Source organism: Elephantulus edwardii, unplaced genomic scaffold (assembly GCF_000299155.1).
Source record: "Elephantulus edwardii isolate Elephantulus edwardi_28Jun2011 unplaced genomic scaffold, EleEdw1.0 scaffold00032, whole genome shotgun sequence".
In the NCBI taxonomy this organism is placed as follows: Eukaryota; Metazoa; Chordata; class Mammalia; order Macroscelidea; family Macroscelididae; genus Elephantulus; species Elephantulus edwardii.
Genome location: NW_006399782.1, coordinates 5,654,809 through 5,679,851, shown reverse-complemented (window position 1 = coordinate 5,679,851; position 25,043 = coordinate 5,654,809). Strand labels below are relative to the sequence as shown.

General features: G+C 41.5%; 1 protein-coding gene across 2 annotated transcripts in view; it reads left to right on the top strand.

Annotated features, from left to right (window-relative positions):
• Positions 1–25,043, top strand: part of KALRN (kalirin, RhoGEF kinase) — a 797,511-nt gene that overhangs the window by 429,822 nt on the left and 342,646 nt on the right. For both annotated transcript variants that reach the window (XM_006884214.1, XM_006884215.1), the window contains exons 12-14: positions 3,054–3,262; positions 7,513–7,687; positions 21,823–22,018. In XM_006884214.1, coding sequence (XP_006884276.1) covers positions 3,054–3,262; positions 7,513–7,687; positions 21,823–22,018 — 580 coding nt within the window. The remainder of the gene's footprint in view (positions 1–3,053; positions 3,263–7,512; positions 7,688–21,822; positions 22,019–25,043) is intronic.

Genomic DNA, 25,043 nt, shown 5'->3' with positions numbered 1-25,043 from the left:
TTGGTGCCAGCAGTCAGGAAATCAAAAGATGACTTGCATTAGGAAAATCTCCTGTCAGGGACGTCTCCAGAGATCTGAAGAGCAAGGATGTCAGTCTAGAGACTAAGGTACATCTGATCCAAGCCATGGTCCTCCCAATTACTTGCTATGCATCAGAGAACTAGACAATGACTAAGGATGATAGAAGAATTATTGAGACCTTTCAGATGTGGTGCTGGAAAAGAATATACCAGATATACCATGGACTGCCAAGAGAACAAACAGGTCTGTCCTGAGAAACCAAGGTATTCCTTGGAGGAAAGGAGTCTGAAGCACTCACATACTTTGCGCCTGTGACTAAGAGGGACCGATCCTTGGAGAAGGATATCATGCATTTTGCTTTGCCTTTGCGTGTCCCTGCTGTTCTGGTGGAACACGGTGTTGCAGGTCACAGTGTATGTCCTTGGGAGTAATGCTGATTTCCTCCCCTAGACTTATGCTAGATACAGTCAAGTTTTTATTAATGAAAAAAAAAAAACCAAACAAAATAAACTCCAGGACCTTTAAACCATTAAACTACCTTAAGGGTAGTACCTAGAAAATAATTATTTTAAATGAAATAAAATCCTTCTTGTTAAACTTCTCTTATTCCTCTCCTCTTTTCAGATATCTTATTACTTTTATTTTTTCAAGAAACTGAGGCTCAAAATGACTACTTACTTGTCCAAGGAAATAAATTCTATATACTCCTTTGTTTCCTACCACCAAGACTTTTTAACCTATCTGTTAACTCAGTTATTTATACTATATCTAGAACCTTTCCTGTCTATAAAATGAAGAGTAAAGTCAGGAATCTTGAATATGATTGTTGTTGTTGTTATGTGTTGTTGAGTCACTTGTGACTCCTAGCAACCTGATGTACAAAAGCTTTGAACCCTGTCATGTCCTGAGCCAGTCTCACTGACTCCAACACACCTATCCCTAATCCCCAAATTATCGTGTCATCTATCTCATCCAGGGTCTTCCTCTCTTGTACTGTCCCTTCACCCTTCCAAATATGATGTCCCTCTCCAAGGACTGGTCCCTCCTGGACACATATCCAAAGTATGTGAGATGGAGCTTCAAAATCCTTGATTCCAAGGAGAAACTTGGTTTCATCCTCTCTAGGACATACTTCTTTCTTCTTCTGGCAGACCATGGTATGTCCAGTACTTTTCTTCAGCACCACAACTCAAAGACATCAATTCACTGTAATCTGGCATCCTTAGTCATTGCCCAGCTCTCCAAACCATAGCATATAATTGCAGAGACCATGGCCTGGATCAAGTGCACCTTAGCTTCTATACTGATACTGCTTCTCAGCACTGTGGAGAGATCCTTGACAGCACATTTCCCTAATGCAGTTTGTCTTTTTTATTTCCTGACTGCTGATGCCAAGAGTGCTGATTGTGGAGCAGAGCAAACTGAAATTGTTAATAATCTCATCTTCTTCTCTATCTGTCATGATGCTGCCAGTTGGCCAAGTGGTGAGAACTTTGTCTTCTTGATGTTGAGCATCAATCCATTGCAGACTACAGTCCTTGGCCTTCTGCAGCAAATGCTTTAAGTCCTCCTCAGTTTCAGAGAGCATGATTGTATCATCAGCATAACACAGGTTGTTGATGAGTCTTCCTCCAATCCTGATGCCACACTCCTCCTCATAATATCAGCTTCTCAAATGATCTGTTCTGAATATGATTACTCCTTTTTGCTTCTTTTCTTTATTCCTTATTGCAAAAGCTGTAGCATGATTTACCATACTAAAAACTAATAAAATGAAATCACATTCTCTAAAATGAGATTCATCCATGTTCTAAACCTGGAAAACGTCTAGAATGTTCAAAGCAAAAGGTGCCTAATCGTTTCCCCTTGTTTCCGCACATATTTAATATCTGAGGAAGCTCTGGTGGCGTTGTCAGGAGTGTTGGCAGACCCAAAGATGGCACCTCTGTAGCCATTTGAATCTACCAGTGGAGCCTTGAGAGAAAGATGGGAAATCTCCTTCTGTGCGATTTACAGCTTCTGAAGAACCCACCAAAGGCTCAGCTGGGAGTCCAATTCTGACTTGATGGCAATGATTTTTTTTAATTATTATTTTATACCTGAAAGAACTCAAAGAGTTAGTGATTTATTCTATGTATTCAAAATATGGGGGAAACGTGAGTCTATGAATTCCTGTCTCTGTTTATCTTTTACCCTGGCAGAGCCTTGGGTTTATCTTTTCTGCTATCAAGGCAAAGCTCTTGGTTTCTAATGAAGCACAAGACTTCTCTTTCCCATCATTATTTAGAAAAATGCCCACTATGGTGAAGAAAAAGTGGAACCCAGCAACATGGCCTTAGATGTCTTCACTGTGAGAAAGTCATGCTATTTTTTTAAGGAAGAAAAAGTTTTTAATAATTCCGTTCAACTCTAACATTTTTAGTGCTTATTTCAGCTCAAAACACTATACTTCGCTTTTTAAAAGTTGTCTAACCTGAAATCTCATCCTGGTGGCATTTTATCATCTTGAATACCATGGGGGAAATACTTCATGCTGTAATTGAAATTAAGATAAGCTACATCTTTAACATTCCACTTTCCAACCAACCTAGTGATTCCGAAAAGAACAAAATAGTTTAACACAGCACAGATTAGGCTTCGCAGTCTTCATTTGGTTCCTATTAAGAACCACATTCTTTGTTGCATATTTAAAATCTCACGATAATATATAGGAATCAGTGTGTGGTTACCTCGAGCACAGTGTGTGTTGTCCTCACGTTCTTCCTTTCTGAAAAGACGTTTGTCCTTGCTCTAAGGCGACACCTGAGGGCTTCCCCAAATCCCTAAAGGCTAAAGGGGTAAATTTAGCCAACATGAGTGCTGAATATAAAGATATAAACACTACTAGCCAGTGGGTGTGCAGGTGAGGACGAATTGTGCTGACTTTGTGCTGGGTGGTTGAAGGTAGTTTGGGTGACCTGGATGGGCTCCTTTGTCCTTGCCCCAGCCCCAGCCTGTTTGCTCTGAGTGGAATCTCTGCTTTCTCCCCACAGTTGTGGACATGGATGGAAGACCTTCAGAAGGAGATGCTGGAGGATGTCTGTGCAGATTCGGTGGATGCAGTCCAGGAACTGATCAAGCAGTTCCAACAGCAGCAGACAGCCACTCTGGATGCCACACTCAATGTCATCAAGGAAGGGGAAGACCTTATCCAGCAGCTCAGGTCAGCGCCTCCCTCCCTGGGGGAGCCCAGCGAGGCCAGGTCAGCATGGCAGTGGGAAATGCCTCGGGCTAGAAGTCAGATAAGTTGTGTCCCAGTCCTGACTCTACCGTGACCAGCTTTGTGGTCTTGTGTGACCTTCCGTTTCTCCATCTGTAAGACATCCAAATGCCTGGCACATATCCAACTCGAGTTTAGAGTGAAATAATAAATGCAAAAGCCGTCATGTTTCACAATACAATTTCTCATTTGGAATTTTTTTCAGCAATCAATAAACAGTGTCATCATTATGAATGATGAGATATTCAATCATATGGAGAAATACCCATTACAGAATTTAGTGTTGTCATTTGATCCTAGTCTGAGCTCTGAACTCCAGTGTCCACATTCGTCATGTGACCATTTGCTGAGGTTGGGCTTTGCCCCCATGAAGAGGTAGAGAGATGCAATGTCACATTTAACTCCCATCATTAACTAATGACCTTTCCACCATCCTTCTTCGCTTTACAGAAAAGACTCTTTTACGCCAGTCTGAACAAAAGGAGCTAAGAATTAAAATTGTGTGCCAAACTTTCTATTCTTTTGGGGTTACCCATGATTGTCTCCTTTTTGTTAGCATGAAATCTAAAGTTTCCTGCCCCTGTCCAGGGCACACAGACTCCTCAGATGATGGTGTCTTGAGTCCTTGAGCAAGCCCCCAGCATCCAGCCCTGGCCCAGGTGCTGCATAAATGGACTTGACGGTGCTAATGATTACTGCCCGCAGGGACTTGTTCCTACCCTGAACTCACCCAGTGCTGGGGCCGGTGCCAATAGTGGACAGAAATAATCTCATCAAGAAGTCCCAGGTCAACCTCGGGGCCTCGGGGAATTATTTCAGTTAGAGAGAGCTTTCTTTTTTTTTTTCTTCCTCTTACCAGTTGTCCAATTAAATAAACAATGAGAAATTTCCATTAGAAGGCCCTACCATGTTTTTCCTGTTGGAAATTAATGACTTTTTATTCCAGACACATGAGATGGCCTCCGTCCTCCTGTTGCATACTAACGAGGCCAACTCTTTCCCCCATTCATATTCATAAATACACGATCCTTGACAGACTGTCTGCCTACAGAGGAAACTCCGCTGTCATTTGCTTATGAAGAAAAATCCTACCAGCGGACAGTCACTTAACCTCTCTGAGCCTCAGCTCAGCTCTTTCATCTGAGTAATTAAGGGGTTCACTAGGAGAGCTCTGTCAGTACAGGAATTTGATGATGATTGCGTGTTATCTCTCCAGATACTTTGCACAAGCTCAGCTGCCCTTACTTGCCGTGGGGCGGGGCCTCGTGCAAATGACACTTGCTTTCAGTATCTGCCAACATTGAGCAGTGCCTGGGGGTTTTAACGCCACTCAGTGATGATGTGAGTGATGCCACAGTGACAGTGGTGCAGGCATTCATTCACCAGCAATCACCAGTAACCATTCACTCCTACATTATTAGTCTGACTCTGGCCTAGCTTCTTGGCTTTCTTTGTTAGGGTTGTTGTTGTATACCGTCAAGTTGGAACTGACCTCCAGTGGCTTTTCAAGAGGTTGTTAATGCAACTGCATGAGAGAAGATTGCCCATTCTTCTCCCTGGGAGCAGCTGGTGGATTTGAACCATGTGTCTTCAGGATTGCAGTGCAGCTTCTTACCACTGTAACAAAAATACCACAAGTGGGTGGCTTTCATGAAAAGAAGTCTATTTTTGCAAGATTTAGAAGTCTGAATCTAGGGCTCAAATGGAAGATGCCTTCTCTTCATTTTTTGTCTCTCTCCGTTTCTATGCTTTCATTCCTTGACAACCCCCATGTGAAATCTCTCTTTTATACTTGTTTCTCTTTCTGCTTAATCTGTAGTTTCTATGACTCAAAGATAACCAGGTTTAAGAAGTACCCTACACTAATATGGTCTCGCTAACATAACAAAGAGAATTTTATTCTCAAATGCAATTACAATCACAGGTACAGGTATGGGGATGAGGATCGCAACATGTTTTTGAGAGGAATGCAATTCTGTCTATGAGAGCTCCTCTGTCTGACTTCAAAACCAAAGAGAAAAAGAAGTAACCAATTCTTACGACCATTGTCAGGCTGTGCTTATGGCAACCTCTTCTCCAGCCCTGTGATTCCTAGTGAGTGGCGAGTGTGAGGCTGTGTTGTACAGAAGAGTCGGAAGTCAGGCCTTCCACCCGGAGAGTGTGTGCTGGAGAAATACTGAGATGAATGCTTCAAAAGGACAGTCACACATCAGCAGTTAATCATCCGTAATGCTTTGTGGATAGTAGTGGGTATTTTTCCTAGCATCTTTCCATGACTGGGACTATGTGTAAGGTGATTATCTGAGTGAAGAGGAGTCAGGCCTGTTTCATGTCCAAAGGGGCCAGGATATTAGAACAGAAATACTGCAAGCATTTCTTTATTTAAAGTGGGTGGTTTAAACACACACACACAATTTATTTTCTCATAGTTTGGGAGACCAGAAGTCTGAATTCAGGACAGGACAGGGTTGAGCTCTGTTGTTAATAGTGTTGCACTGGACTCAAGGGCACCTAGCAAAAACAGTTTCTGTAGGCAGGCTTTCTCTTTCTGCAAGCTTGTGGAATTAATTACCTTTTGTCCTGAACCTTTGCTTCTAGGCCCTCTTCATGTGGCATTGTGTCTATCTTCTCCCATCTCAGCTTACTCTCCTACATTGTTGTTGTTGTTGTTGTGTACTATTGAGTTGGAACTGACTTGTAACTGACCCTCCAGTGGATTTTTAGATGCAATAAATCACAACGAAGGAGTTTGCCCATCCTTCTTCTGCAGAGCAGCTGGTGGATTTGAACCATGTGCCTTTGGGATTTCAGCACATCTTCTTACCACTAGACCACCAGACCTCCTTCTCCTGTTTGTTTAGTCTCATTTATATAACAAAATATATTGACTCAAGTTACACCACTCAAGATACAATCCCGTTTCATTAACATATCAAAACAGTCCATTCCCAAATGGAATTATGACATAACCATGGACATAGTTTTCAAGATTTACAACATATATTTTGAAGGGACATAATGTAATCTATATAAGTATTCTTCCAGAAAGCCTACTGCTGAGAAGATGCAACATTCATTCTTTTCCTCTTGTGTTTGGACTTCCTAAACTGACAAGAAACAGTGAGGTCATAAGATAATGCACAAGTTTCAAGTCTTAGACCTTCAACTTGGAGACCCTATATGTGGGAGCTTCTTAACCTCGGTGGTGTCCCTATCATAATTACGTCTTCGTGAATCTCAGGACCATCGCACTTCTCTGAGCACATCTTCCATTTAATTCTCTTCTCTCTCTTCTAGTGTGTTTCCTCCACCACTATTTTTATACAGATTCTCTCTGCTCAGAACACACGTTCCCTCCCATATACTTGACCGTGTTCATTCTTTTCCTCAAACTCCCAAACCAAAACTCATCCTTGTGGAGACCTCTATTGTTGTTCCAGCCTGCTGCAGTTAGTCCTGGCTGTGGACTAACTGACACTTGGCATTTCCTCTGTAATCTTTCAGGATTAGTAACCATTCATATGGCACACTGCTGGTCATGAGGCACTCTCACAAGTATTGTCTTACTTGATAGTAAATAAACTTATCTTACAGATAAGGAAACTGGAGTTCAGAGACGTGACTTTCTAAAGCCCGTGGATATTATAGCTAATAATTAATGCAGTTTGAAGACACTGGACTGAATGCTTTCCCAACTACAGCTTAAAATTTAACATCAGTCCATTCATTTGACATATAATCATAAAGTATATGGTTCATTTTCGAAGTCAGGAACCCATCTCATCTTAATAATAATAATTCTGTGAGGTAAATGAAGACATTTTCCTTTTTATGTGTCTTTCATTTGTCTCTTCTCATGTATTGTGATATATGTATGCATGAATGTATAAAGACTCTATCTATGAAACTGTTCCAGGTCTCTAATATGTCCTGCTTTTTTGGAATTCTTACCTATATATTATTTTATTTGATCCCTTTCTCAAATCTGTCTGAGGAATAGGAGGGCCACTACTTTTGGAAATAAGGTGCAGAGAGCACAAAAGAGAATGCATATATCTCTGTGGTGCATCTGCTAAACAGATAGAACGAAGCTCACTGTAAGCGTCTGAAATATGCCTGCTAATTGAATGACTCCCCTGACTCTCTCCCACCATGAAGGCCCTCAACTTCATCCATTGCTTTTAGCATGACAAGGTCCATCCCCCTCTCCTTTTCTCTCCGCTCCGCCACAGGGACTCGGCTGTGTCCAACAACAAGATGCCCCACAGTAGCTCCATCAGCCACATCGAGTCAGTCCTGCAGCAGCTGGACGATGCCCAGGTGCAGATGGAGGAGCTGTTCCATGAGCGGAAGATTAAGCTGGACATCTTCCTGCAGCTGCGTATCTTTGAGCAGTACACCATTGAGGTAGGAGTGGAGGGGCACCCAGGGGAGTGTCGGCGATGCTGGGGAGCAGCCTGCTCTCTGGCCAAGGGGACTGCCCCATGGGAAGGGCAATAGCCTAAGGGAATTAGGTGGGAGCATACATCAGAATAGTGCGATGGTTCACACATCCGACTGCTGAACAAAAGGTTAGATAGAGGTTTGAACCCAGAAATGCCTAGGAAGGAAAGTTGCTAATCTGTTCCTGAAAACATCTGCCACTCAAAACCTTGTGGAGCATAATAAGACTCTGGCATATGGAGAGTCACCATGAGTTGGAAGAGTAACTGGCAACTAACATGCATCAGGGATGCAATTTAGAAATCAACAATGTTGTGGACCATCCTGTTTCACTCCTACCTGTTCCTCTAGGCCCCACTGCAGGGAGAGCCCTCTCTTTTGGCTTCTGTCTGGGGACTACTTTACAGAAAATACTTTTCACTGGACTCTTATTTGGTACTTTGGTTCCTGAAAGACAATAGAGTTGATTATTTGAGTTATGTAGAATCATGAGTAAGAAGTTAAAATTGGGTAGATCAGGGCTCAACTGAAACCACACAGTAGCCAAGAAGTAGGAGTAAAGGAAGGAAGATGGGTTTCCTCAGTTGACTTTTTGCCTACTAAGTAGGTGAATCAACACTAAGGCTCCTTATTGATCTATGGCATAGGCTCTTAAGAAATGAGTATTTGATTGTATCGGGGCATCTGTGTAATATCAAGTGATCATTTTGGTCCAATGTAATAGTCACTTTTGGGGTTTTTGTTTTTCTTTGCTATGAGTGGCATTCATTTCCTAAATAACATTTCTCTGGAAACTCTATGAACTTTGATAAATGTCGCTAGTTGTAGAGGGGCTTTAGGTCTTTTGTTCATGGGGTCACTATGAGTTGTGCTCGACTTGAAGACAATCAACAACAACATAGTAACTAATGCTAGGCCAGTTGGGTTTTTGGGACATGAGTATCCAACCTGAGGTCACTTAGCTCCTTTTATGGATGGTCAAGATTAAATTGAAGGCTTCACCTTCTCTTTGCTCCTGGAAAGGCCTCCATCCTCCATTCCTTTCTCATCTATCTGTACTCCAGCCCTCTCCCTAAAGCTGGGACTTCTGAGTCTCTAGAGCCTGATCGTCGCTTTCGTTTTGTTGTGAAAAGACAGTTGAAATCTCCAATATCCCAATCTTTTGGGAAGATTTGGGAGCAGAGAAGTAGCCCAGAAACAATTTCCCTTTTCTCCAATTCGAGGACCAAAAGTGTTTATACTGAGAATCTGATGTGTAAGAAAAACAGCCCTGAGAGTGATTCATCCTCTTCCTCTCCTTTAATCTCATGTAATTGTCCTCCTGCCACAAACTCACCTCTACCCCCGCCTTTCTGAGAGCCCTTGTCATTTGTTGCATAAAGGGTTCTACTCTGAAAGGACAGTTTCTGGACCAAAGAAAAAGATATCTTTAAATCTAGGGCTCAATTATCCTTATAATCGATTCCTATAACTTTAGGTGGTTTTACTTATATTTTTATGCTTCATTTCTTTTGCATCTGCACTAAGAAAGGATTTCAGGTGGCAAGTAGCATTAAAACATATATTGGAAAAAACAAAGTGCCAGGGGGAAAACAGAGATAATAGCACACAAGGAAGGTGCGCGCAGGGAACCTATAAAGGTGGGCAGCAGGGTAATAACTAGAGGGAAGAGAACTAGAGGAGTTCGTTATGTGTTAGCCATTGTAAGGGAGACTCACCACAACAGAGATGGTGTTTGTTTGCAGTGGACTAGCCCCTGGGCATCCCGTGTTCCTTCCTCTGCTGTAGTTTGTCCACTGGGAGCAGATTTATTCATGGGGAAATGATATTAGCAGGCGTGGTCGTTTTGCTGTTGTGTTCTTTATTTAGTCATCTGTCATTCTGAGTCCACATCAACAAGAATGCTTGAGGGGAGAGAAGCAATACAAAGGTTTCGATGTTGACATTTTATTCGATGCGATGCCTGTGGTGGAGGTTAGGAGGACTGCTGTAGCTCCCCGAGTGTGTAGGCAAGCTTGGCTTTCTCATGAACTCCACCCCTGCCATTAGCTGAGGGCATCCCCAGAGTGAGCCTGAGTAAATCCTTGCCCACTTTTGCAAAACAATGCAAAGCATATGCAGAAAGAGTCCTTAAAAACAAAAAAGGAGGAGTAGAAACCAGATAGCTTAAAATTAGATCCTATTTAAAAGTAACCCTAGAGGCACTTGATGTTTAAATTGTCGGGTTGTGTTTGTGAGCCTTTGTATGTGTACAAGTTCCTGCTCGCCATTGTTTGTGGATGTGTCCCTCCTCTGCTCCTTCCCACTCTGGGTAAGGGAGGCAAGTTGGTGTTCGGTAGACAAGCAAGCCGCTTCAAGTGGTGAAATAATGTGAAGACTGCGAAAGCAAGGCAAAACCTCATGCGGTTCTGCATCCTCTGGTGGAGGTAATGACATCCAGACTTTGGAAGAGACCTTGTTCCCCATTTTGAAGGGTGGACTAGCCCCAAGCCAAGGGGAAATTCTGCCTTTTGTCTTAGAAATTGAAATCCTGCCAGATCCGTAAAAAAAAGAATCTTGTGCAAGTCAGATTGCCAAAAGTGATTTTTGAGCGTGATGGGATTATTTCAAATACCAGCCAGTGTTTAACTGTGGTTGAAGAGCAAACTTCTGTAGAAGCTCCAAAGTGTGAAACTGTGTGCTGTTTGTAATGAGAGGCACGTCAGTCCTGACATAAGCCAGACCACAGTTTATGATTGCAGGCCGACAGCTGTGGTTTCTTTCACCAAATGAAGGCATTTGGTAGACATACTCCAAATTCCTGGGCATTACTGCAAACCAGAGCCGGCCTGTTATATCCTGAGATGTGGAGACTCTAACATGAGTCCTTAACCATATCACTGATGATTATGTTGGGTTGATTAATTAAAAAATTAAAATAACACCTGAGGTAAGTGCACCAGTCTCCCTTAACTTGGTAAATAATAGTTTATATGGCTCTACACTATGATTTTGTGGTAGAAAGAATATGAAAAATCTTTTTTAAATGCTTTATTGACTTGTTAATAGGGAACTCTGCTGGCCTAGTGATAAGAAGCTGCATTGCAGTCCTGAAGGCATATGGTTCAAATCTACCAGCAGCTCCATGGGAGAAGGATAAGCAATCTCCTCCTATGTGATTAATTATCATTAATCAGAATATTCGAAATAAATAAGAATATTTTTGTAACAAAAGTAGACCACGTTTTGGCTGCAGATGCTATCAATAAAATATTTTTTAATCTGTAACCCCTATAGATGCATATAAATTTTTTTGTTTATAGATTGCCAGCATTTTCTGCTGTCACTGGCTCACTCACTCACTCATTGCCCTCAAGTCAGAACCTACTTACAGCTGACCTTTCATCAGGTTTCCGAGACTGTAATTGCATAAGAGGAGACTGCCCATCTTTCTCCTGTGGAATGGCTGGTAGGTTTGAACCGCTGGAGAAGCATGGCCTTTGAATTAGTGGGAAACTCCCTTTGGACAATGTCAGTAGAGCTCCCTAATAAGCTAGTCACTGACAAATAATCTGAAAACTCAATTTGCCCTTTGGGTGAGATTTCACTTTTTCATTAGAGTTGTGGTTACATATTTCAAATAGGCTTCGTAATAGTTTCCAGTTCTTTTGTAGATGCCTTTTTGGTACATTTGATTGGATTGTCATTGGAGTAGCTGTGATTTCCTTTTTTTTTAAAAAAAAAAATCTCATAACAATTAAGAAGCATCCATGCCCAGTCCTGTTCATAATTAAGATTGTTTTAAAACTACAATTTCTTTTCGGGAATCTGATTAAGCCAGTGAGAGTTTGTTTAGTTAAAACTAAATGATGAAGAAATCCATTGCACTGGGAAGATGAAAAGAACAAGAATTTAACTTAAAAGACACTGAAAGCAAGTGTAAAAATAAGTCACTGGCAGTCTCTGCCATGTGGCTTTCCTGCCTTCTCTGAGGAGACCTGGCCCCGCCCGGGTGACACCACCTGCCAGGGAGTCAGAGGGAAACACGAATCAGAGTGGGTTTTGTGCTTTAATTTGTCCCAGTTGCTGTAGAGTTGATTCTAATTTATGGGAAATCTCATGAAATTTTATTTTTCTATTGATTTGATAAAATTTATCTGCATATAGTACATATGTATGTGCACATTTATATTCTTAGTTAAAATAAAGGGAATTTTTCTATCTACTGTCATGGCTTTTGGTAAGAAGCTGTGCTACAATCCCGAAGGCACACAGTTTGAATCCACCAGCTGCTCCACAGGAGAAGGAAGGGCGGTTTCCTCCTGTGTAATTATCTGTCTCTGAAAACCCTCCTGAGTGTCAGCTATGGTTCAGTTCCAACTTGATGGTAAACAACAACAACATTATAACTTGGTGGCTGAAGTTGTATTGCCAATGCAAAGGCAGGCAGTTTGAATCCTCCAGCTGCTCTGCAGGAGGAAGATGAGGTATTTACTCCTGTGCGATTTACTGCATCTAAAAACCCACTGAAGGGTCAGCTATGAGTCAGTTCTGACTCGATGACAGACAACAACAATAGTTGATTAATAGTTTTGATTATTGTCTGAAATGACCACAGTATGCTAATATCAACTCTAAGAAAGATACTCTAAAATAAGAGGCTTTATTTAAAAAAGAAATATATTGGCCATATTTATAATCTTTAAGTCTCTAATCTAAATCACAGTTATAATCAAAATTTAAAAGATTCACCTAAAGATTACTCTGATCCATTCACCTGTATAAGAAATGGACTATCCAGTGATAATGTATGGAACTCTCTTTTTTTTAACATGGAAAATGTTTTAATTTTTTTTAATTTGTTGCATATTTTCTGCCCCACCCCCACCAACTCTCCCTGCAATGCGTTCCTTCTTCCAGACTGTTGTCATACACATAATGCCTAATCATATATTCCTTTCAGGCAGTTTTCCTCCTCATCTAATCTAATGCAGTGTTCATTATCTATTAAGATGAGTTGAAGTCAGGCTAAGGCTGAGAAGAACTAGACATACAAGTGGAAAATTCATTCTAGAAAAGATAGAGCCGATTGTTAATTACGAGTCTGAGCAACGGCACACAACGGCAGTGAGTGAATCTTTTCAGCATAATATTAGCCTTTTGAAACTCATGGTTCTCATTTGAGAAATAAAGAGGAGAATAATAATCCCCAGCCCATAGAGTTGGTTTGAAGATTTAATGAGCTCACATAGAAGATAATCTCTCACAGCTAAGCAATCACAACATCAGAGTAATGTTATTGTTTATTATTACTGTCATATTGTCATGCCTGTTGGAATCTCTGAACAGTACAAATGGTTCAGCATTTGGATGCTGACCAAAACACTGAACAGTTTGAACCCACCCAGGACTGTCCTAGAAAAAAGCCTGACGGTCGGCCATCAAAACCCTCAGGAGCGTGTTTCTCCTCAGAAGTTCGTGGGATCACCACAAGTCAGGATAACTCCACAGCAACTAGTTTATTTTTGTCACTGTTTCTGATATTAAGGCCATATTTTGTTTTATTACACATATTTTTGCTTCCATATTTTAAGCTAAAAACATTTCATCTTGCCTATCTCCATTGTTTCTCTGCTCATTTGCCACTGAGTCATTAGATGTTCCTGAGAGTTCACAGAACAACTGTGGAGGGAACCGGAGATTCGCTGTTGCCACATTGTTAAAGAACCACAAGGGAAAAACTTACACTTCTCTCTGCTGCAGCGTTAGTCCCTCTGATCATACTCCAAACCAGACTGCAGCTGCGTCCCTGTATGTGAAAAAGTCCCCTCTGAGACCAGAACATTCTAGAGAGATTATAATTCCCTTCATACAGCACCACCTGGCAGAACCAGTGAAAGCGAGAGAGTGAGGATGCAAAGTACCAAACTCCAAAACAAAAATAACCTACTGGGGAAAAGCAGTGTGTTTTCTTACAAGGATGAATTATGCTGACATTTGTAAAAGGACATAAAAACACATTTGATTTATATGTCTGTTCAAAGAGCACATGAGACATTTAGAGTAGTGAGAGAAGATCTTCACCCTGAAACCCACAGCGTCCCTTTTCAGCAGGAAGTAGCTAAGAGAATACGCCATCCCCTTTTCCTTATGACTCAGGGTGAAGTCTCTCTCAGGGAGGAGTGATAGGGAATGGCAAGGGACACACTGACAAAGGAGATTAATCAGAACTGGCTTTGACAAGCACTGTGGCATTTGGACAAGAACAAACTGGGAGGAGGGTAGAGAGAATAGTGCAACAATGAATGAGTGGAAGCCCAAAATCTCTGTAAATGTTTATGAAAATTAATAAAATATAATTATAGAAAAAAAAAAGAAAAGAAAAGATGGTGTGAAATAAAATCAAGTTTTCATCATTTTTTCTAAGAGGAAAAGTGTTGCTGTTCTTAGGGGTCATTGAATTGACTATGACTCAGTGAGCCTATAAATAGCAGATCTGAACCTTGGCCTGTCCTGTGTCATCCTCAGCATCTCTGATAGACTTGAGCCTGTTGATACAGTCACTGCATTGACCCATCTTGGTGCGGGTGTTCCTGTCTTTCTCTGACTCTCCACCTTTCCAACCATCATGTCTTTTCCTGAGGACTCGCCCCTCCTAACAACATGCCCATATGGTGTGAGGCAATGCTTCACCCTCCTTGCCTTCAAGGGGCACACTAGCTACACTTTTTTGGAGACATATTTGTTCATTATTTTGGTAGTCCATGGTACTACCAAAATATTGTATACTGAATATACAAAATATTCAGTACTCTTCTCCAGTACCACAGCTCAAAGACATCAACTCTTCTTCTGTCATCCTTAGTCATTGTTCAATTTTCAGATGCATAGAAAGTTATTTAAAAGACCATGGATTGGATCTGGTACAGCTTAGACTTTAAACTGACATCCTTGCTCTTTAGAACTTTGGAGATGTCCTTGACAGCAGATTTTCCCAATGCAACACATCTTTTGATTTCTTGACTGCTATAATACCAAAGGTGTTGACTGGGATTGAAGTAAGATGAAATTGTTGACAATTTCAGTCTTTTTTTCTATCTATCATGATGTTGGCCCACGGATGCCTATCAGCCCAAGATTTTTGTTTTCTTGGTGATGAGATGTAATCTATATTGAAGTCTGTATGTAGTCTTTGATCTTCTGAAGCAAAATGTTTCAAGTTCCCTTCACTTTAAGTAAGCAAGGCTGTGTCATTTTGACTATACAAGTTGTTGATTAGTCTTCCTCCAATTGTGATGCCGTAGTCTTCTGCATAGGGTTTAACTTCTCAGATTATTTACTCAGCATACATATTGAATAGATATGGAGAAGAGGTATCGCCCTGATGCATACTTTTATTTATTTTAAACCATTCAGCAGTCTCTCACATGATTTGGACAACTTATTGTTCTAGGTTTCACATAAGCACAATCTACTATTGTGGGATTTCCATTATTTTCAGTGTTAAGTATGGTTTGTTATGATCCACACAGTCAAATACCTTTGCATAGTCAAGAAAAGAAACCTAGGGTATTAAAATAGAAAGAGTCCCAGAAACAGATTCTAGGGCCAACAGTTTTTCTTGAACATCATGTATTAGAAAAAACACTGGACTTGGCAATTGAGTGTATTAAGCTCTCATAGTCACTACCTAGTGATACTCACTAGACCATAGGGGTGATTGACTTCTCTGTGGCTGAGTTCCCTTGAAGAATAGCAATGAGGATATAAGAGTTAGTTAATGTTTAAAATATTCCCCATCTCATAATAAATGTACAATACTAGACAAAATATCACCTTCTCCAACCGTATGGTCAATCTTCATCATTGTTATCACCCCAGCCACTGTCACTAAGAAATAATTTGCAGCAAAATCTTGTTATTAGTTGCCTTCAAGCCAGTTCTAACTCCTGGTGAACCTATCTGTTCCATGGAGTTTTCAAGGTTAGGGCTTTTCAGAAGTTGATTCCCAATCCCAACTTCCTAGGTACCTCTTGGTGGTTTTGAACCACTGACCTTTTGATTGGTAGTTGAGCACTTAGCTATTTATACCTCTTAGGGACTTCTGCACAGTGAGATTTTTCAACCTTGAGGTTGATAATAATAATAATAGGAAGGTTGATATAAGTTGAGGTGAGAGGGGGACAAGTGACTCAGGAAAGCTCCAGAGTAAATACTGTTGGAGGAAACTTAACATTTTCTCTATGTAGAACGACTTGGGAAGACCTGGAGAATGAGAGGAGCTAAGAAATAGCTCCCTGAGGACAAAACCCAAGATTTAGCCAAGTGTGTTGAGTCTGTTTTTGTCAGAAAATTGCTGACTTGGTTCAGTTTCGTCTTGCAGAAAAGTCATGGGCTTCTCTCGTTTTGAGGTGAGCTGTAGCCTTCCTATTTCTCATTGTCTCTTAACCTTTTCTAAATTTGTTCCACTCCTCCTCCTGTTACTTTCTTAATAAGTTTATCTCTAGAGTAAACAATTGGAGAATAGAAATATCATCAGTGTGTTTCTCAAAGAGGTCATCATATCTCACCATTAAGAAGAGTGAGGGGGAGATGCTTGCCACTGGAGATGAGAGAGGAACTGAGATGAAACTAATTGAATGCAAGAAGAAAGCAAAACGCTGTAGCTTGATTGAAAACTGAATGTTCCATAGGTACCTTGTGTTCTATCATGCATTCATTTGGATCGGTTTCTTCCCTGAACAAATTCTCTCCAGATTTCCTTACCAAATGCAGTTAAATTACCTTGTGGAGTTTTTTTTTTCTTTTTTCTTTTCACTTTCTTATCTCTATATTAAGAAACTAATCCATGTTCCCTGTTAAATGATAGGCTAGAGATAAGTACCTGGGTCTCGACTTGTGAAACTTCTTTGCAAAAGGTTTTACTTTGGAGGGTTGTTATTGTTGTTAGGTGCTATGAGTCAAGTACGACTCATAGCAGCTCTGTGGACAGTCAGCTTGAACTCTGACCTATGCTAGTCATGGTCATCCTCTCCAACACACTAAATAAAGCCCATTGCTAAAGTCACTGTGTCAGTCCATCTTGTTGGATGTCTTCTTCTCTTTCACGGACTCTCTTTCCAAGCATGATGTCACTTTCTAAGGCAAAGCCTCGTCTAGCTACATGTCCTGAGTCTGAGAGACGAAGCTTCACCCTCTTTGCCTTCAAGGAGCACTCCCTTTCAGGGTTATTGTTGTTGCTGTGAAGTGCCATTAAGTCAGCTCAGGCTCATAGTCACCCTATGGACAGCAGTTCTGAACCTTGCCCTCCCTTGAGCCATCCTCACACACTCTGTCATGCTCGCTTTGTGTGCTAGTTACCACCAATCCCTCTCTTTGAGGATCTTCCTCTCTTCAGCTCGCCCTTGGCCTTTCCCAGCATGCTATCTATCTCTCTACGGACTGATTCCTCCTGAAAATATATGCGCAAAGCAAGAGCTATTGGACCAAGGAAAGAGGGTGGAGATGACAGAGCTAACTCCCAAAGTAAGGGAGAAAACGGACAAAAGCTGGGCTAACGCTGCAGCGCTGCTCAGTTCATTAGTGGTAAGGTAAGCTTCACGTCTGAAAACAAAGATCCCTCCATTAGAACGTGAATCCCTGCTGTGAGCCAGTGCTGTACCCAGAGAGAAGGCAGAGAGGAGAAATGCGATCAAAGAACCATCCTCCAGGAATAAGAAAATACTCAGGAAAGAGAATAATTTAAACTCCAGGAAGCATTAAAAACACACAAAGCAGACTCATTATAGGCACTGGAGTGACCTGGGCAAGGGGGACAGAAGAACCAGACACAAAGGCAACTGGGACATTTAAGCCCCAGGGGCACAGTGTCCAGAACCTGGCTGTTCTGTTGAGTAGCCCTTTAAAATACTCTTTTTTTCTGGACATTTATCTACTTAGAGTATCACAATAAACTTGGGCTCCTGAGCTTAATGGCATCAAGTAGTGAAACTGGGGAAGGGAGACAATGAGGAAGAGAAGATTGTTGGATTCTGGTCATATTTTACATTTCATTTAAGTTAAAATTTCCAAGATCCCAGACCGCTGAGCCTCACACTTGCAGCTAAAACATTCCAACCTTAACTTTGCTACTTCTCTTCAGGACCTTTGAAACTTCACTTTCTACTCCACAGATCCGTGGTTTTGGGACCCTTTTGGTATCTTCTGGTAAAAAACAGACCCACAAGACCTTATACTTCAGCTTCATGAGGACAAAACACAATACAAAAGGAATAAAGGCAGACTGTCCATTTCATGCTTATTATTCTAATTTTATTGTATTTTCTTCTTAGTTGTAGACAAGGGGATAGACTGGAATTGTGTTTTTAATCAAGTACAATCTAATACCTGATATAAGACTTGTAGCCAGAATATAATAAGAACTCCAGGAAATCTACATTCAAAATATAAGCTAGTCTTTAAAAAAAAAAAAAAAGGTTAGTTTTGAAAAGACTCTTGACAAAACTAGTATACAAACAACCAATAAACACACACACAAAAATGTATTTGACTTTAGCAGAAATCCAACTTAAAACCCTATCACTCATACTCACTAGGGTGGATAAGACTGAAGACTTCTCAGGCCAAACAATGGTTAAGTATGGAGAGCAATTGGAATTTCCCTGCATTGCTACTGGGGATGTAAAATGTTAAAAAGACTTTTGAAGAACTCTCTGACAGCTTCTTATAAACTTAATCATATGTGACTATGAATTCCACTCTTAGGCAAACAAAAATCAATGTCCACAGAAACACTTGTACAAGAGCTTTAACAGCAGCCTTATTTATAATTGCCAGGCTCTGGAAACAAGTCAAAAGCTCATCAGTAGAATGGATAAGCAAATTAGATATATGCACTGGAACACTGCTCTGTGGTAACAAGGAACGAACCACTGAGACAGACAACTTGAGTGAATCTTAAGTACAGCTTGTTGAACAACAAAAGTCAGTCATAAAAGATAAAGTCATCTCTCACTCAGTATCCCCAATCCCCATGGATACTAAACTTCTCAGCTGTTCAAGTCTCTTATATAAAACGATGTATTTGCACATAACCTACGCACATCCTCCTGTAAATTTTAAATCATCTCCAGATTACTTTTAACTCCTCATGCAATGCAAATTCTATGTAAATAGTACTTTATGCTCCCTTTAGTCTTTGAGGGATTGCTTTGATGACTTAATTGAGTTTTCCTCTCAGATTTTTTTTTTATCTGTGGTTGGCTGTATCTATAAACACAAAACCTGCAGATACTGAGGGCCTGAAATACATAGTGTATGATTCCATTTGTATAACACTTAAGAAGAAACAAAACTCACAACTCATGGTAATAGAATTGATAAAGGGAGGAAGTGGGGAAATACTAGCAAGGGACGTAACTGGACTTCCTGGAGTGATGGGAAAATTCTGTTTCATTTTGGGTAGTGGCTCCCATGTCTATAAAATGTTAAAAAGTCCTAGAACTGAACACTTAAAGTATGTACATTTTATTCTATTTCATGTCTTAAGGAAGCTCTGGTGGCTTACTGGTAAGGAATTGTGCTGTCAACCCAAAGGCAGGCAGTTCAAATTCACCACCTGCTCCATAGGACAAAAATGAGCAGTCTCCTCCCCTGTGATTTATAGCCTCTGAAAACCCATTGGCAAGGTCAGCTATAAGTTGATTCTGACTCAACAATACACAACAACATTTCCTACCTCATTTTAAAAAGTGTAGAAAAGATATATTCCTAGGACTACAAAGATGCTCTTATTTCCTTCAGCTGAACTCCCTTCTCTGAATTAGATGAGTACTATCAGAGGATGTGACCACAAAAAAAACCCAAACCAAACCAAAACAAAACAAAACAAAAAACCACCCTGGTTTTCGTGCTGTTTTCTACTCTCCCAGAGATGCTCCCTAATAAGGAGCTGTTGACTCTTCCTGCTAAGTTCAGTGGATCCCTAAGAGCTGACCTGAGAAGTTGTAGAGGCGTGAGATAGGAGCCCCAGGTAGTGGAGTGGTTTACAGTTCTCCTACTTCAAACACAGAAGTCCTTTCATCTGTTTACATTGTGCTTGAAGAAAGCACCATTGAATGAAAAATGGAATCCTCTGCCACAGACCGTAGCGCCTCATCAAGGGCAGCTTGCCTTTCTCTTCCTAGTCTGAATAGCCCCCTTGTGGGATCATTTCCAGTCACCTCAAAGTCTTCTGCTTCCCTTCATCCTCGGATGCTCCTGGAGCATTGCTGTTGGGTAGCTTTGAGGATAATGAGACATGCCAGCAGTATTGAGAGCCAGCGTCACAGAAATGACTACTCCGGGGCTCTGGGCTGTGTGTTTAGGCTGAGTGGCCATCTTGCAGCTGTGTCGCCTGGACGGCAGTTTCAGTGTCCTTTTCTTGGGAAGATGTTAACTACCCCCACACTATCACTTTCACAGGGTTGTTGCTGGTGGTGTTTTAGGAGATAATAAATCTGAAAACCACTTTAGAGAAGTTTTCATTTTTGAGATTATTGTTGTTGTTGACCATCCAGTCAGATCCAGCACTTAGCTGACCCTCCGGAGGGCTTTCACAGGCGATTAGTCACATGGGAGGAGACTGCCCATCCTTTGCCCTTGGAGCCAGTGGATTCAAACCATATGCCTTCAGGATCGCAGTGCAGCTTCTTGCCACTAGGCCACCAGAGCTCCCTAAATAGATAATAGAAATAATTAGATGTTGTTGTTGTTGTTATTGATTGCGATTGAGTCGAGTATGGCTCATAGTGACTCTATGAACAAAAGACCTAATGTCTTTGCATAACTATCATTGTTTCTCCAAGTTCATAAAATTTCCAGAGGCACGTGGTTTAGGAATTGGATGCCACTCCTGCTTCCAAACCTGTTTTACAACTGGGAGCTCCATCAATCACTGTTCACATTGCCAGACCATTATGATATTTGAGACCCCAAAGGCACAAGGTTCAGCATCGCAGCAAACCCAGATTACCTCAGTGCACCAAAATGGCAAAGATTACTATCCAATTCAGTAAGTCCTTTGGTGTCCCTGCTCTGAATCATAGTGGATGGAAAGGCGGTCTCTTTTTGCAGCAAACTCAGGACTGGAGGAAGCTCTATGAATTAAGACGTACAGCAATGAACGTTTAGCTCATTCTTCTTAGGGCAATGTTTCCATTCCATATGCTTCAGTCATCATTTAACCAATAATGTCCCTCACTAGATTATAATCTGTATTTCTAGAGGCATGTTATCCATTTACGCCTTATTTGTCACCATTTCCAGAGCTTCAGGTCTTTGTAATAGAGAATCCTATGCAAGAGAACCCAGAAATCATATCCTTGGGTGAAACAAATAGTTAAGTGCTCTGCTATTAACCAAAATTCTGCAAGTTCAAACTTACCTAGAGATGCCTCAGAATAAAGACCCCACAGCCTACATCCACAGGGTGACAGCCTTGAACACTTCGAAGAGCCCAAGGCACACATGGGTCACTGACCCAGAATCTAGTTTTGGTTGGGGCTGATGCCCACTTGCTCTTGATCTGATTATGTAACTGTTTTCACCAGGCTTCTCTAGCCCTCAGCTTCTCTATCTATAAAATAGACTTGAATAATTCCTTCCTGAGGACTTGTCCAATTGTGAAATACTTTGAAAGTGATAGTTGTGGGTGATAGGCAGTGTCTGTAGTCAGTAGAGCAGAACTCTGCTTGCAGCTCTGCTGCTCGCTGGCAGGGTGAACTCTGGGAAAATCACTGCATCTTTCTGAATAAGGTTCAGTTTCCTCCTCTCTAAGGTGGATCTTGCCTGCAAAGGAAGTGGAATGTGCAAAATTGTATAAAACACAATTCATAATGTATTCACTTATTAGTATTCCTTTGCTGATGCAGTAAATATTAGAACACACGGAGGACATTTTTAAATCCATGAGTAAATGTATGCATGGTAGTATTGCTTAGAAATTATTTACAGGACACAGAAATGCAAAGCAGAGACTGATCGTCTATGGGGTGAGTTAATAAGACTTGTAATCAGCGAGGTTCGACATTGTAGTCCCTGGTGAGTCCAGGGAGCTTGGGCTAATGGCCTTTCCCTCACAGGTGACAGCAGAGCTGGATGCCTGGAATGAGGACTTGCTCAGGCAGATGAATGACTTCAATACAGAGGATCTGACCCTGGCGGAGCAGCGGCTGCAACGCCATACCGAGCGGAAGCTGGCCATGAACAACATGACCTTTGAGGTCATCCAGCAGGGCCAGGATCTGCACCAGTACATCATGGAAGTCCAGGCCTCAGGTAGGTGACCTTTCTCCTGGCTGGGGAGGCGATGAGAATGAGAATACCACAGCATTGTTAGTGAGCTCTTCGATGCTGTAGTTTTACTTTATCTGCACACATAGAAAGAAAGGGGGGGAGCTATTTTTACTCTCATTTTTAACTAAAAATAAGTGAAAGTTGTGAGAGCTGAGATCCTTTGTCCAAAATTGACTGGTTAGCTGGATGTGATAAAGATAGGAATAGAACCAGGGTCTTACAGGGCCACAGAAAGAATAGGAAAACCAGTGATGGACGTTTGCCCAGATTCAACGAATGGTGGCCTGGAACACAGATCAGATTGGCTCCAGAATAGTCAGACATTCACGTGAACATATTCAAATGTGCAGATGTGTCTCACACACACATATCCACACACACGCCCCCTCACCCTCCAGGTTCAGTCCTTGTCGCCAGTTCATTCCTCTCAGAGCCCAGGTTTTTTGTCACTGGTCTGTGGATGAGTGTAGATGTGCTGATAAAAATTTATGGAAAGTCATATAATTTTATAACCTCTCAGAACTATGGGTGAGTTACTCAGCTTGGACTCTTTTTTTTTTTTTAACCCTGCTCAGAATTCACTCGGTATTTGTCTAACACATGCTTAAGCTATTACTGCTGCACCTGCTATTGTCCAGAACAGAACAAGAAGAGTCTTAGAGCGCCTCAAGCAAGTCAACTGACAGGTCACAAAGCCCACATCTAGAGGGAGAACTCATGTCTCCTAGCATCCACGCCATACCATTGGCCTCCCACCCTGTTCCTACCTAGAGCACAAGTTCTCTGTTTCCCAGGATGAGGAAGAGAAGAGCTTAGACCATCAACTCTTTAAACCATTGTTGACATAGGTCCCTATTGATCTTGAAGGATATTGGAAACCTTAAGATTGTCAGGGAGACCTTAGCAATCGGGCTAAGCTTAATGTATGAACATAGAAACATACTTTTGGTGACCTAAAAGTATAAACACTTGTATTCAAAGAAATTTCACTTCCAAGTGAAGAGATAATGAGGAGTGACAGTCTAGTTGTTTCTTGCCACTTTTTCCAGCATAATCTTTCCTTGGGTTTTTATTATGTTCTGAACACAGAGTAATTGCCTATGAGACAGGCCTGTTTGTAGCTGGACAGACTTGGCACAGCATGGCCCCAGAATGGGCCATCACACTGTATTCTACCTGGGGATCTTTTTAACATTATATTGTTCAAGTCCCATCTTCAGATATTCTGATTTAACTAAGTCTGAATACATTGTGGGCATCAGCAAAGAAGTTTGTCAGGAGATTAAGCTGTGTTGCCAGGCCTGAGAATCACTGCTTCTCATCATGATAATTAAATCACAAGAGCTGATCTCCATAGAATGACCCACAACATCACCTGAGATTTTGTTAGAAATAGAAATGTAACTTCTAGGCCTCACCCAAGACCTACCACCTCACAGTCTTTAGGGGGTAGGAGCCCAGAAATCTGTGTGTCAGTAAGCCCACCGGGTCATGCTGATGGATTCTGCTACTCAAAGTGTGCTCCCTGGAATAGCAGCACAGCATCATTTGGAAGCTGGTTAGAAATACACAATCTTCACTTTGTCCACCTGAATCTGTATTTTATCAGAATCTCCAGGTGCATGTGTACATTGAAGCTTAAGAAGGTAACGTTTTAGATAATGTCTCTACCTTTGCAAAGCCTTGTTAGGAAAAGGGTGGATGGTTCTTTCTCTCTGACTGAGAAATACTTTTGGTTCAGGGATTAGCCCTATAGCATGTTCTCAGGATGCTCATGGTAGCTGGCTATCCAGCAAAGACTAGAAGAATGTTGATGTGACAGCAAGTCAGAGTCCTGGACAGAGAAGCTATGCAAGGATGTTCACCCTCATCCCTCAGAACTGCTGTATCTAGCAGGGAAGAGCTTGTCTGTGTGGAGACCTACACACTTAGTCCCTCAGTGCTGACATGATCTCAGGAAGGCCAGCATTGTCCCTAAAACCAAGTGTCTATGGTAACAGAACGACTGCTGGGAGCTGGCAGTTCCTGAGGACTTCTTGTAACTGTGGGTTGACTGTGTTTGGCGACCATATTAACCAGGAGGACTGTGTGGGTGAAAACACCCCCAGGCAGATGGGCTGTCTACCCCCACGTTGTCCTGTTTAGACTTGAGCTTTATCAAGAGAATCTTGATTGGCCTCTTCAGCTCTCGCTGGTGAAACAGGCTGTTGTTCCTCTACTCCTACCACATCTCCTCTTCAGTCTAGCATAGGCCATGAAGCTTCAGCAGGGATGGGCTCAGGTATGCCAGCCTATGTATGGCTGGCTGAATGCCTGGTTCTGCAGAGGAAGCATCTCATCTCTGAACTTGGAGGAGAAAGTATCAGAGCTGGAGATGCATAGAGAGGCGAGGACACTGGGTGGGTCTTGTCTGCAGGTGTCTGAGAAATGCTGGCCTTCAGAAACACTGAGCGAGACAGAAATGGTTTGCACATTTACAATGTATGGCTAATAAACATACTGAGATTAAAAGTACACTGTTGTCCTAGAAAAAAAGACTTGGACAAATTTATGACTTTGGCATTTAGCCCTCCATTCTATGTTGATCAAGAGCTTATAATGCTTTGATTTTACAATAGTAAATGATAATAGAGAATTTCCGTACATGCATTTCAAGTGTAAAGTTTAAGATGTTAAGCCAGGTTCTACTCAATCTTTCTGGTGTGTCAACAACTGGAGCAAAAACTTTTGTTTAAATCGGTGCCAGCCTTAGGAATCAAAGACAAAATAAGAACATTTTCTTAATTTGCTATGTTCCTTCCTTATTATAGAATTATCTATTTGAGACTCCACTTAGGAGGTGGTAGGTTTTTCTGGAAGGACACAAATAATGAAAAACCCGTGACTGAATTTCAGCCACCAACAAGCAATCTGACTTTGGAAGTCACTTTTCTCTTTAGACCTTAGCTCCTTCCTCTGTCTGGTGTGGCAGATGGACCTTGATTCCTAACATCTCTTCTGGTCCTCT